The sequence below is a fragment of the Myotis lucifugus genome, unplaced genomic scaffold (genome assembly GCF_000147115.1).
Source record: "Myotis lucifugus unplaced genomic scaffold, Myoluc2.0 scaffold_359, whole genome shotgun sequence".
NCBI classification, from domain to species: domain Eukaryota; kingdom Metazoa; phylum Chordata; class Mammalia; order Chiroptera; family Vespertilionidae; genus Myotis; species Myotis lucifugus.
The window spans coordinates 1,006,479-1,021,688 of record NW_005871407.1 but is presented as its reverse complement, the minus strand read 5'-3'; the positions used below and the strand labels follow the sequence as shown (position 1 = coordinate 1,021,688).

The following is a 15,210-nucleotide window of genomic DNA, read 5'->3' as shown; positions in this document are numbered from 1 at the left end:
AGCCTCTTCAACTGCCAGCTTAGGCGCGCTCTCCATGGGCTCCCATACTGTGAGAGCACACAGGCTGGGCTGAGGGACCCCCTGAGTGCATGAATTTTGTGCACTGGGCCTCTAGTCCTATATAATAAAGAGGTAGTATGTTAATTAGACTGGACGGTGGAATGACCTTCTGGAACGACCTTCCTAAAAGACCATTGGGTAGAGAGTGAGTCTGCGGGGCTGCGAGGCAGCAGGGACTGTGAGGGCAGAGGCAGCTGGGGCTGCGAGGACTGAGGCAGCCAGGCCTGCGAGGCCCGAGCTCCTTGCACTTATTTTATGCATTGGACCTCTAGTTAATTATAAACATGACCTGAAATACATACAGTCAATGTATAGTCCCACACTATTTTTCTGTGATGTCTCTTTATTTTAATACTAGAGGCCTGGTGTATGAAATTTGTGCACAGGGGCGGGGGAGCCTTCAGCCCGGCCTGCACCCTCTTGCAATCTGGGACATCCCTCTCTCAATCTGGGACCACTGGCTCCTAACCACTCGCCTGCCTGCCTGCCTGATTGCCCCTAACCATTCTACATGCCTGCCTGGTCACCCCTAACCCCTCTGCCTGCCTGCCTGATTGCACCTAACAGCTCACCTGCCTGCCTGATCACCCCTAACCCCTCTGCCTGCCTGCCTGATTGCACCTAACAGCTCACCTGCCTGCCTGATCACCCCTAACCCCTCTGCCTGCCTGCCTGATTGCACCTAACAGCTCACCTGCCTGCCTGATCACCCCTTACCACTCGCCTGCCTGCCTAATTGCCGTAAACTGCTCACCTGCCTGCCTGATCACCCCTAACCACCTCTGTCTGTCTGCCTGATCACCCCTAACCACTTTGCCTGCCTGCCTGATCACCCCTAACTGCTTGCCTGCCTGCCTGATTGCCCCTAACCACCTCTACTTTGGCCCCTGCTGTGGCTTCATCCGGAAGGATGTCTGGAATGACATCCAGAAGGTCTTTCGGCTGTCTGGTCTAATTATTATATTACGCTTTTATTATTATAGATGATCTGTTGATAATTACTTTTGTTATTGTAGTTTTTTCAAGAAAAAATGATGTAATACGATGTCAAACTGGCACTTTTTTGTAAATAGCAATGGGGTTGAAGAAATGTGAAAATATGCAAATATACAGACATACTAAGTAATTGTCTATTTTATAATTAAAGTAATACTTTAACAATTAGATTAAGTAATACCATTATACTAAATAATACTGTTATAATAAGCATCTATATGTTATATATATATATATATATATATATATATATATATATATATATGTGTGTGTGTGTGTGTGTGTGTGTGTGTGTGTGTGTGTTTATATATAAACTAAGCATATATATGTTTTTGTCTATAACAATATAAACATTTCAAGTTTTCAAGCTTGGAGAAACAGGTTATGTATAATGTATTGTAGACATGGTTTATATTTTAATTGAATTCAAGCCTATTTCTAAATAATATAAATTTGTAAGAGAACAAAATGCTTAAATACAGGGATATAGCCTAATACAAATGTCAAAATTTGCTCATCGGAATCCACTCAACAGACATGCTTATTGGATTTTCCATTGTTAAAAAACATAGACTTACAGTTAAATTATCTTTATTTCTGTCTCATTCTCAAATCCTCTAAACCACAATTTGAAAAAAGAGGAATAAAAATATACACTGAGAAGGAAGAACACTAGAGGAGGCATCAGCGTCATTGGACAGGAGTTATCAACATGATTTTGGAAGATGGAACAAATGAGGAGAAATGGCTGATGTAGCAGCATGGGGTGATTTGAATTGTAAATGTATTCAGAGAGATTCTGAAGGGAAGGAAGCTGATTCTACCTACAGAGCCTGGGAATGTTTTCACGAATTGGGGATAAGGAGGCTCTGGGGTTTCTCTGTGCTACAGGCAGCGGATGTGCAAGGTTCATGTAGGTGAGCATGAGGAACTGTCAGTTTGCTCTGTATTATCTGGGTTGTAGTCCAGGCATTTCACTTTTGGCTTATATATTTTTCTTCTTCATAGATTATAAACTCACAGGGAATACAGGCCTATACTTTTTATTACCTTCCTTCATTGTAATTTAGACATAGCATTTATTGATTACATAGGAAATATATTTAAAATGGTATAGATAAATGTGTTTATTTCTTGTTCATTTTGAGACAATACTAATAAAATGTATGAATAGTAGTAATATGTAACTCCAGATACTCCCATAAAAAATAAAATTTGAGAGGGATTATTAGCAGGCAAATAGATATTTAGATAAAGTGGTTTCAGAAATAGTAATAATAAGCAATGAAACTAGGCCGGGGAACAATGAGCCAGAAGGCTAATTTCCCTTTCCCAGTTTCCCTCCCCAACCCATGAACAGTGCACGGCTCAGTATTCTTGAATGCCTGAAGTAGCAGAGAAGTGGAGCAGATAGGGAATTGATGTTTATTTTTTAAATTTATAGGTGGAATAATGGATTTCTAATAATCTTTTATGTGATATGCACAGGACACTAGCAAAATAAAAGGAATGAAAAGCTTATACAGAATAAAAAGCTTCTTGACATTCTTAAATTTGAGGGTTTCTCAGGCTGTCTCTATCTTGAATCGCCAAAAAGCACATTCCTAACAGTTGAAAAATCTTGTTTTTAACCTCTGTCATTTTAATTGTTAGCATTCTCCTGCTAAATATTTATGAACAGTAAATGATTGCTAGACATTTCAAAAATATCCCTAGTGTGAAAAAATGCTGATCATAAAATATACTGCAAGAGCAAAAAGGTTAAAAATCACTATATTCAAAACGATAACACATCTATGAAATAAAAACACAACAGAAAAACTATCAACATCTGAAAATATTTCTTAAATATTTACAATATATTTGATAGAATTTAAAAAACTAATCAATATACTAATAGAATAAATAAAATTGTGAGAATAGGACTAGTCCATTAAATTTGCATTAAGGGGGCAAAAGGAATTTCTACTTTATATTTATCAATGTTATTAAGAACATATATAAAGTAAATATAATAAATTTTAAAATGGAAATTCTAGGTGTTGGATCCATGTCTTTTACATTTTTTACTATAGTTTTCTTTAATAAAGCAAAAACATTTAAATAAATGGTAAAATGAATAAGCTTTTTTGTATAGTACAACATTGTTACTGTAGGTTTTAAATATTACTTGTGTGCTGATGACTTCTTTCATCTCCAGAAAAATTTTCTCTTGTAAATTGTAAACTCAGGTATCCAGTTAGCTAAATATATTATAGGCATTTCAAACTTTACATGTCCAACATTGATTCCATGAATTTCCCCCCCAAACCTGCTTCCCCTGCAGTATGCTTCATTTCAGATAATGACAACTCCATTTTCCTTATGTTTAAGAGTCTTAGATAGAAAAATTTATTCATTCTTGATATTTTTTTTATTTTGTATTCCATATACATTTCATCAGAAAATCCTATTGGTTTTATTTCCAGAAAAAAAAAATTCTAGCAATCTATCCTCTTCATCCCAAATGCCAAAAACTTAGTTAAAGCCACAGTTATCTCTGGCTTGGGACAGGGTAAGAGGTTCCTAGCTGGCATCCTAACTCCCTCTTTTCATTCTTCTGTGTTTGATGTACACAGTAGCCAGAATGGTCTGCTAAAACCAAGTGAGCACATATCACACAGGTTCACAGCTTTAAGTGGCTTTTCAAATTATTCAAAGTAAAAGCAGAAATCGTCAACAGGACCTAGCCCTGAATGATTTGTGTCCCATTACAGCTCTGTCTTCAACCCTTTCCCCTGCATTGACACCTCCAGCCACTACAGTTTTCCCATCTGGTTCCCAGACATACCAGCCAGGCTCTGCCTCCAATTTTCATACTTGCTAATCTCTCTGACATAAGTGATCTTCTCAGAACATTACTATGGCCAGCCGACTCACGTTCACATGTCTTCTCAAAGCTGCCTTTTCAGTGAGATCTCTGTGACTACCTGCCTTCATCCCATATCACCCTCTCATTTATTCTCAGTTTTCCCTGTTAAAATAAAGACTATATTAAAGAAAAGTTTATGGTTTCTGCCACTGCTCTTAACTCAGCATCTAAAACTGCCTAGAATGTGGCATATTTTAAACATAGCTGTGATGAGTAAAAGATCTTTTAAAATGTAATTAGGTATGTTAATTTCCTGATGATGAATATTGGGAGGTGTGTGTGTGTGTGTGTGTGTGTGTGTGTGTGTGTGTGTGTGTGGTTTTCTTTATATAATTTTCCAGAAGTTTATAATTACATGATGTTGGGAATTTCCCAATGCCTTTATGGTTCAACACCAACTTTAAAAAAAGCCAACTCAGATCTGCTGAATGTTCATCTTAATTCTGCCCTCTACTCTCCACAGACAGACATAGTGGATTGTTTTTAAGGAGCTGCATTATCCGTGCAATTATGCCCAACTTCCACAGAATATATTGTATTCAAAGGCTCCAGAGCAACTGAACAGTAGTTAGTGGGCATTAGGCATTTGATTTTTGTTATTCTATTCTGGTAAATACATAATTTCTAAAGATCAACTTTATTATTTGACATAGAAAAATCAAAACAAATGGCTTTTTAATGTAGACAGAAATTAAGTAGTATAAAAAAGAAAATATACATTGACTTTATCCTTAAGAAATACTTCCTGGAACAGAGAATAAGTAGAAAGACATTAAAATAGTCTCCTAACATCGTCAGATAGCCATTCCCATATATAAGCAAATAAAATGTCTGCTCTAAAAATACAAAAGGAATACATAAAGCTGCCAGCATAATTGTGTCTCCAGTAAGAATGCAAGAAAAAAGTGCTTAAGGACACACAAAAAATGAAAAGTAATGAAGCCATTATTAAAAATTATTGCTCAAAAGAAGTAATAATTTTATTTTAATGTCTTAGTACACTAGCATGCTTCTGTTATCTAATTAACAGTCTACATATATAGGTAGGATATATCAAGTTGGTTTTTATCGGTGCTATTACAAGATTTTTATCAATTCAGTATTTATTATGCAGTATCCTTTGAAGTGTACCTGTTTGTCAGGGAATTTAACATTTTCTGTGTATTGTTTTGCTATAGTTTAAATACCCTTAAAGTGTTGCTTTCAATGGGAAACATTTTTCATGAAAGATGATATGCAATCTTAAAAATGCTTTATTTTTAAGACACTTATTTTCTTCTTTTGGGATTTCAAAGCAAAGAAAGTGAAAGGAGTTTCAGATTAAAAAAAAAAGAAAGGAAAGTGAAAATAAGACAAAAGGAGAATAAAAACAAAACCCCTGATGTTTTTACTATTGCCTGCATCTATAAGTATAAAGAACTTGAGTTAATTTCAATATAATTCATTTGTTGTAAATTTAAAGTAAATCTACCTCAGTGTAGTCACAATATCTTTTTGAGATTCTAAAATTGTTTGAGCTAAAAAACTTTCCTCCTTTTTTATTCCACTCACTGTCTTATTTCTAAATACATTTCTGTTGCTATTCCTTTTGCAATTAAACACGAACTCTAGAACTCACTTCTGTGTGAAAGAATGAAAAAATACCAACCAGTATGATAGATTTTTATTTTGTCTAACACTTCACAATTTCAATGGAAAACATTTTGTTTAATGTCTTAGAATTTAGATGTGGTGAGGTAAATAATCCAGAATTAAAATATTATAAAAGTGATCACTTCTTTTTTCACCAATGCCCTAAAAAGAACAGGTGAGAACAAGAGTGAGAAAGGCAGTAGATGGGAGGTGAAGTTATGGAATAAGCTGTTTTCAGAAGTCTTGCTGACCATGGTGATTTCTGGAATGTAATTTGTGTTACTGAGTCTGCTCACGCTTGAGACAGGGCTTTGGGCCACATATATTTCCATCCAAGTCAGTTATAGCCTATGGAGTTGTGCTACCAATATGGTGGGTGCAGCATAAATCCCAGGACACAGGCAGTTTCAATAACCAAAAAGAATTATCCAGAAAGGCTGCACTTGAGAGACTTTAATCTAAGTATCTGCATTAGCAGCAGCAAAGAGATAGAGACACCAACATACATGGTGACCTGGTTGGGGTACAGTATTAGTTTCATTGTGGCATTGCAACAATTTTTTAAAAGTTCAGTGTCTTAAAAGAATACAAATTTATTATCTTATAGTTCTAGGGTCAGAAGTCAAAATGGGTTTCACTGAAAGTTAAGGTGTTGGTAGTATTGCTGCTTTTTAGAGGCTATAGGAGAGCATCTGTTTCCTAGACTTTTCCAGCTTCTAGAGGTTCTCTATTTTTTGGCTCATGGCTACTTCCTTTATCTTCACAGCCAGAGAAACATTCTCCAGTCTTTCTTCGAATCTGACTCTTCTGCCTTCTACTTATGAGGAAGTTTTGTGGTTATATTAGTCCACATGAATAACACAGAATAATTCTCCATCTCAAAAAAACCCCAAACTTAATTATATCTGCAAAGTCCATTTTGTCATGTAAGGTGACATAGTCACAGGTTCTGGACATCCCTGGGGCCATTTTTCTGGCTACTGTTGACACCAAGAGACTCAGCTATTACAACTTGTCAATAACAAGCCATGATAGTCGGACCGAGATGTACTCTTCGAAGTTCAAAATTTTGCAAAAATTATGCATAAATGTAGAACAATATGTACAAGAAGGATGAAGGCTTATATATGAGTGTTTCTTTCATGGCCCTACAATGAAGATAAATACCCTGCTTGTTTGAAGCTGAAAATATTGGTTCATGCCTTCTGTATTTACTAGAGACCAAATACTGGTGTGCTTACTTTGTTTCTGAGCATAGAAGTTAGAAGATAGTAAAAATATATTTATTGAGTCACATTTTCTTTATTTCTACTTATGTCAATAGGCTACTAAAGAGAGAAAACTGGGGAGAAAGGCAACCTTTTTAATTATTTGTGTTTGGGAGCCTATATGTGGATGTCACCTTCTTTCTGTATGGATAAGCTTCTGCTGGAGAAGTTCATGACCTGCATGCCCCTGGAGCTATAAATAGCAGTTAGACCTTCACCAGGGGACACACATAGGAGAGAGACCCTTCCAATGCCTTGTGTTGATAGGTTTCTTACCTATTAACTTATTGCAGTGCTGTTGCACTGACTCCTGGTGCAAAACAATTCAAAGATAGTATGTATAACCAACAAATATATGGTGCTGTAATTAATTATGGAGACGCAGAATGTCTCCTGTTGGGGTCCAGCCCTAACATGTCCAAGGGTTCACCATGGTGTGGACGGAGTAGGCGAAGAAGGAATGACAAGGAGGCAGCGTTCAGGTGATCATCATAGCCAGGTTCCTCTTAGCCAGCTTCCTCTTTTTATTGTCCTCTTACATTCATATGTCTCCTATTGGATCTTAATCCTATCCATTCTATTCCAAAGGGCATTTCTTATCTCCATTCCAAGGTTACTCTATTGTTCTATTAAGCTACTGAAGTAACTGAAGAAGATCATTCTAAGTAAATATTATGTACCTTAAGCTTGATTTTTCCTAGTTAAAGTGATTAACTCCCGCCTGGCACTTAGTTAAGGGGTTTTACTGATAAAAATCCTCACCTGGGGAAACAACCTTTCTCGGGGAGGTGGTCCTGTTTAAAACACATGGCATTAAGAAGGGGAGCAAACATTAAGTTCAGTATGCCATATATGCCAGGTCCCTTGAAACATGAGATGTGCACGTTTCTTCCCTGCAGTGACTGCGTCAAGCATCAAGGGTGGATCGGCTTCCAGCAGTCTCCTTGAACACTGTTGCACTGTATATCTTTTTCTTCTAATGAACACGGCGATCAAGTGCGTTCGTTTGCCGAATGCACTCAAAGGCACATGTTGACAATAACGAGGCCCTTTCCAGAATTGGGCATTTTGTCACTCAAGTAAAAGTAAAATGTCTTGAGTAAAGATTAATCTCTCTATAGTGCAATTCTTAAACTTTTTATATTAATGTCAATATTGGAACCATGTATCTTGGATGTTTTCACTATGTATCTTTGCTACACAACACCAATGAACATGTTTACATCCGGTTTTAGAATTACATTATTGATCATGAGTAACGTGAGTAATAATATTACTTGAGTGATGCCCAACTGTGGCCGTTGCAAGAGAAAAATATTTGAATTATGCAATTTTTGTCTCTGCCGATGCGTGTCACCCAAAATGAGTTCACGTGTCCCCTCTGACATACGTGTCATAGATTCGCCATCACTGGCATAGCCCATGATCGCAGCCCATGGGAGAGAAAAAGAGAGAGAGACAGAACCATTGAATCTATGGAGCCTGAACCCAAAACCTGGGATGTGCCCAAACAGGGAACCGAACACGCGACCCTCCGTGACCCCGCGGCACCCAGGCCTGGCCGGGTCTGCATTTCTGGGGCCTTCAAACGCTTCAGACCCGTGCTAAGCAGCTCACCAGCCAACACAGCCCATGCGGCCCCAGGGCGTTTCTCTCCAGGAAACAATGAGTAAGCGGATTATGAAAAAGGGATCAACCCTGGTCTCTAACCAATCACAGCGCGAGGCGGGAACAAGAAGTGATGCGCAGGGCGGGTATATAAACAGGCGGTAGTCAGTGCCTGGCACAGAGTTTGCCAGTCCGGGCTGCAGGAGCTGCGAGTGAAGGCGCTGGGGAAGCGAACTGTGGCCTGTTACCGAGTCCGTCCCTTCGGTCGCTCACCATCAGGAGCTCACTTCAGGCCGGGTTTGCTCCAGTCCCATTGGAGACGTTTCCAGGGAATATGGCTACAGACCAGGCCTTTTTCGATGGTCATGGTCACCCCCAGGACAACCTGTGCTGGCAACTGCTACCGGCCGAACCGCCCCAGGGAAACCTCACTGAAGAACAGCACCTGGACTCTGAGGAGGGGCATGTGCTCTTCAGAACCTTCCAACACACGGAGGACGCGGACCCCCTCCAGAGCGTGCACACAATGTCTGCGCTCCTCCATCGCTGGCTCAGGCCGGATGTGCTCACCAAGAAGCAGATCTTGGATAAGCTTCTGCTGGAGAAGTTCATGATCTGCATGCCCCTGGAGCTGCAGGTCTTGGTGAAGGAGAGGCGCGTGCAGAGCTGCGAGGAACTGAAGGTCTTGCTGAGAAATAAGGAGAAACCCAGGAATTGGAAGGTCATCACCTTTCAAGGGCAAAAGTACCTTCAGGAGAATTCCGATGTCCAGATGCCTGAGGAGGAAGTTGGTGACACAGACTATGTGTTGGACTTGTCCAGAAAGTCCCAATCCCCCATAAGTCAGACGGGGGTGCATCCTGAGAACAGCCAGGAGGTCAATGGAGAGCCAGGGAACCAGCCAGGAACCAGTGACGTGGTGTGGGGACAAGGGCAGAATGTCTTCCTGCCGGAGACGATTCCCACGAAAAGTGATCTGGAGGGTGTGAGGCCCATGGAGAATTTGGTGAATTTGGAGAAGGATGTGATGGAAGACAGGGTGGAGGCAGCAGTACTCACATCTCCCAAGCTTCCGCTTCCCAGCGGTCCTGGAGATTCGGTGCAGACAGAGGGGGAGCAGAACCCGCAGGAAGGAACTGGCCTGGAGCAGGTGGATGCCGGTGACGTACCTCCCACCCACGTTCCGGAGACACAGGCTTTGAGTCAGCCTCCAAAGAGAAGAGGTTCTGGTAATCCAGGAGGTGCCCCCAAGAGAAAAAGGGGCAACACTCCCACCCCCCAAGAGGAGCCTCAAGAAGGAGCCGTGTCGTTGGACAGAGGAGAAGTCACCAGACGGCACCGGTGCACTTCAGTGGGTGCATCAAGCACCGTGGAGCCAACTGGTCACCCTGTTGGGAAAGAACCCAGGAGAAAGATACCATACGAGTGTCAAGACTGTAGCAAAAGATTCAGCTACAAATCACAGTTAGAACTTCACCTGAGGACACACACAGGAGAGAGACCCTTCCAGTGCCTTGACTGTCCCAAGAGGTTCATTCAGGCCTCGGACCTCCACGCCCACCAGCGGATCCACACGGGGGAGAAGCCGTTCTGCTGTAAAGTCTGCCAGAAGAGGTTCACTCACTCAGCTACGCTGCGTGGCCACCAGCGGGTCCACACCCAGGAGAAGCCTTACCAGTGCGCCGTCTGCCAGAAAAGGTTCGGCCACCGCGGGAACCTCAATGTGCACATGCGCACCCACTCGGGCCTGAGACCCTACCCGTGTCCCCATTGCCACCTGGCCTTCCGCCAACTGGGGACATTAAAAGGCCACCAAAGGACACATGTCAAGGAGGCGCCCCAGGGGCCCCAGGTCCCTTCTGACCAAGAAGGAAACTAACGAGTCTCACCCTCTCCCTTCCTCTCTGAAATCAATAAAAAAAATATTTAAAAAAATAAAAAATAAATAAAATATAAGACAGAATTATGTATTTTGTATTTAATAAGCTATTTCATTTTGCTGTCATTATCCAAATATCATACATAGGTTGATAGTATATAACTTGAATCAAGAGCTACACAATTGGTCTCTCAAGGATCCCACATATTTCAATCTATTCCTGAATATGTGCATATTCTTTGGAACTATTATTAAGTTTAAATGTGACATTTGTTGCTATACTAAATTGCCAACAGAAATGCTATTTTTTTTCAGCCACTGTAGTCTTCACTCCTTCCTCACTGTCAAGGTATCAGCTATCACTTTCTTGAATCTTTAGATTGACTCTAGCAGCCACATAAAATAGATAATTGGATACTTAGATGCCATATTCTCAAGCTCTTGAAATGCTTGTTTATCATATGATGTGCTGTTGAATCCAGATAATTCAAATTTATATATATATATATATATATATATATATATATATATATATATATATGCCTAAGTGACCATTCAACCATTCAACTTGTAGCTATGACAGGCAATGACCACCAGGGGGAGATGCTCCAACCAGTAGGTTAGGTTGCTGCTGGGGCCCTGTCGACCCACACCCCGGACCCAGAGAGGAGGGAGGAAAGTGGGGTCCCTTGGCTTGGCCAGTGGGGATAGGGCCAAAACTGGCAGGGGTCCTGTATTGCAAGAGGGTGCAGGCCAGGCCAACATACCCCACTGGTGCACAAATCCATGCACTGGCCTCTAGTAATAATAATTATAAACATATTCAACTAAAGGAAGCATTGAGAGAAATTTTCTTTAAAAATTTCATGAATTTAAGTATATAGTTATTATGTATCTACTTTGTGTCCTCAGAAGACTTGTTTTGTTTATTTATTTGTAATTTTTATTGTTTTAAAAGTGTTATGTGTGCATTTGGTTTACCTTGGCATTGGAAAAATACTGTATATGTACACATTACACTAACTAGCATATATAGGGTCCAATATTAGTGCTAATAAATTATTGAATAGATAAACGAATGGATTATTTTATTATAAATTTCTTTAGTTAACTCAACTTTGCCTATAAGTGAGAAAATATTGCCCACATTTGATAGGTAGAGGATCCGAAAGACATGGAACATAAATGGATTTTAAGGGTCATAATCCATATAAATGGCATATATTTGAAGTACTTTGCATACAAATTTCTCAGTTCATAGACTATGGGTAGCCTTAATACATACCAACAGGAAAAAAAACAACTGTTCAGGAAGCAATATATGGAAGATAACAATACAAAGTTTAGGCAAATTTTATGTCTTGTAACTTTAAGAATACCTGACAGAAAGAGTGCAACCTGCATATTATGTACTGAGACAATATGAAATCAGTTACAAGGTTCTAAAAGAAAAGATCATAGGCTCAACCTAATGCATAGGCATGCATCTTTTCCTATTTAATAATGTTTTCTTCTTACAATTTATTTTCAAAGTGCTTTGGAAAATATTATAATATTTTACTATATAGTCAATGCATGACAAGAATAAAAACTTTTCTGAAGTGTATATATGTCATGTTATAAATCACTCTCTTAGAAGAGTATATACATTTTGAGAAAACACAGCACACATAGATATAACTTTGAATATAGATGCACAGTAATAATAAATAATTCATGTTTTATATGCAAAACCTTTTTATTCAAAGTATTCTTGATGATATTGTGATATTTGTAGATCAACCTCCTTATACTTAACTAAAATAACAATATTCAAATAAATAGGAATTCTCCCCACTTCATCATAATAGAATATATCATTATTATCCCTCCCTAGGATTTCAATAACATTTAGAAAAGAAAATATACATTACAGAATAATGTCATTAAAGGAACTTAATGACATTGATTAATGACATCCTCTTTCAATGATTGAAAACAGTTGTAGTTTTGACCTCCATATCAATATATAATTTAATTAAAATTATCATAATTTATGAACAGTGGACTATTTATAGAAATGTAATACAGCTTTAAAAGGTTAAAAGTATAAATGTAAGCTAGCATTATAAGCCACTATATTACTAGTAAATCTCAGTAGTGTGTGTGTGTTTTAATCCTAACATGAGGACACTTTTGAAATAATGGATTTTAGAGAGAGGAAGAGAAATATTGATGTGAAAGAGATACATCAATTTGCTGTATTCCATATGCATGCATCCCAACCAAGGATTAAACCCCCAACCTAGGTATGTGCACTGACTAGGAATTGAACCCACCATCTTTCAGTGCTCTACCAACTGAGCCACTTGGCCAGGCTATTATAGAGAAACATTCCAAAAGAGGGTCAGGATCTGTTCCAGAGACAGAGAAGCATCGATCAGATGCTCAAACTCAGAGGGAAGGTAGCAGAGGGTGGGGGTAAAGGGGAGAGATCAACCAAAGGACTTGTATGCATGTATATGAGCATAACCAATGGACATAGACACCAGGGGGGTGAGGGCATGAGTGGGGGGGTGAGGGGAAAATGGGATAAGGACACATATGTAATACCTTAATCAATAAAGAAAAAAATACAAAAAAAAGTAAAAATATCTTTGGGGAAAAAAAAACAAACAAAACAAACAAACCACAACGAAAGCATGTGTGAGTTCTAACTGCTCTGAGAAGGTGTGCAATAAAGAATTAATTAGTGTTTCTCCCTCCCCGCGCTCCCCCCCCCACAAAAGAGGGTCAGATTGGAGACTTACAATTAAGTAAAAATTGTGACATTAGCTCAAAGACACAGGCATGACTGGGCTCATGATGTGTTTTAATTTGTTTCAATGACTAGAAAAAAACACACAGTAAAATGCAATTTGCCTTTAGAACTGTGAGTGATACAACTTACAGGAATCCTTAGCTTAAAATTAAAGATAATTTTATTAAGTAAAACAAAATTTATCCCACAGGATTATGAGTCAGTAATACCAAACTCTGTATCTGCAATGCACTTAATTCCCAGGATTGTTACAAAGAGTAAATGAGATAATATCTATGATCTGAATATTATCTACTTTCATGTAGATAATATTTAAGAAATTTTAGCAATAATCATTATTATTGTGTTAAAAAATATATATTTTTAAATTCCATGTCTTTCAATCTAATCAAATAAAAAATAGTCTATTTGTAAGAGACTTGGAGTTGCTTATCCATTATCTATTCTATTTTTATTTCTTACTAGAGGCCCAGTGCATGAAATTCATGCACTAGGGAGCATGTCCCTCAGCCCAGCCTGCACCCTCTCTAATCTGGGACCCCTTGGGGGATGTCTGACTGACGGTTTAAACCGTCAGTTGGACATCCCTCTCACAATCCAGGACTGCTGGCTCCCAACCGCTCGCCTGCCTGCCTGCCTGATTGCCCCTAACTGCTTCTGCCTGCCTGCCTGATCACCCCCTAACCACTCCCCTGCCAGCCTGATCAATGCCTAACTGCTCCCCTGCTGGCCCGATTGCCCCCAATTGGCCTCCCTGTCGGCCCCGTCATACCTAACTTCCCTCCCCTGCTGTCCTGGTCACGCCTAACTACCCTCTCCTGCCAGCCTGGTCACCCTCAACTACCCTCCCTCTCCTGCAGGTCCGGTCCCCCCCAACTGCCCTCCCTCCCCTGCAGGCCTGGTTGCCCCCAATTGCCCCCCCCTGCAGGCCTGGTTGCCCCCAACTGCCCTCCCCTGCTGGCCATCTTGTGACCACATGGAGGCGGCCATCTTGTGTGAGGATGTGATGGTCAATTTGCATATTGCCTCTTTATTATGTAGAATAAACAAAAATTTTATGGTGTAGTGCTATGCTCAGCTAAATAGTGACAAGTCTATTATAGATTAAGAAAACTAACAAAGTACAACAAAACCTTTTTGTGAGAATTAAGGAAAAGTTCCTTAGAGACAATCTAGCCTTTTGCTCTTTATCCCTCTTTTTCCTTCCTGTTAACTAGTATGTGATGGCAAGGACAGAAGAGTTATTTGACACTATGGGAAAAAAAGACCGTGAGTATATCTAAGATCACCACTGCCTACCTTAGACTTGTCATTATATAAGAAAACTAAATCATTTAATTCAGTATAGGCAAGTCTGTTATTTGCAATTGCATACAATGTCTCATTAATTATTTGCCTTATAGAGGCAAAAAACCCCCACACAACTTAATATGTTTATCATCTGCAATGACCAAAACATTGTTTACTAAAACTCCCTTTCCCTCTTCTTAACATAATATTATTCTTTTTAACAACATGATGTTTCAGAAACAGTATGAAATCTGTCTTGTCATTTCAGGAAAAGTAGGTCTCTATCTTTTATAAATTAATTTCAAAGGAATATTGTGAGATTAACACTAGGAAAAAAATACAATGAACTATCATTCACACTGATGGTTTAAGATTCTAGGGGCATTGTTCTAAGCACCTGCTATAAATAAATAGCAAAAACTACCATTAATTTTCAAAGAAAACCAAAGATAGTTCCACTGGGATATCATACTCTGCAAGGAGAACACAGAATTATTGGATGTATCCTTTTTCAACTTTCACAGCTGTTAAGAAGAGTAGCCAACGGTACATTGACTTCCCATTAGAGTTAGTAACCTCCAGAGAGACTATGAAGGCAGAGAGCATTCCACAGAGTTGCTATTTGATAAGGGTCATTGATGAGTATATTAAGTTTCTTCTCTGTGATTTCAGATGGAGAATTTGCAAAATGTTATGGCTGCTTATTTGCCATTGAGAGGCTGTGCTGGAGGTTTCATTTATGAATATGTTACAAGCTCATATTGCT

General features: G+C 39.3%; 1 protein-coding gene across 1 annotated transcript; it reads left to right on the top strand.

The window, feature by feature from the left end:
- Nucleotides 1-8,809: 8,809 nt before the first annotated feature.
- Nucleotides 8,810-10,354, top strand: LOC102424137 (zinc finger and SCAN domain-containing protein 5B-like). The gene has a single exon (XM_006101422.1). The coding sequence runs from the start codon at nucleotides 8,810-8,812 to the stop codon at nucleotides 10,352-10,354; it is 1,545 nt and encodes a 514-aa protein (XP_006101484.1).
- The last annotated feature ends 4,856 nt before the right edge of the window (nucleotides 10,355-15,210 follow it).

Excerpts from the sequence above, each read along its gene's own strand:
- LOC102424137 (XM_006101422.1), top strand. The coding sequence starts at position 8,810 with ATGGCTACAGACCAGGCCTTTTTCGATGGTCATGGTCACCCCCAGGAC.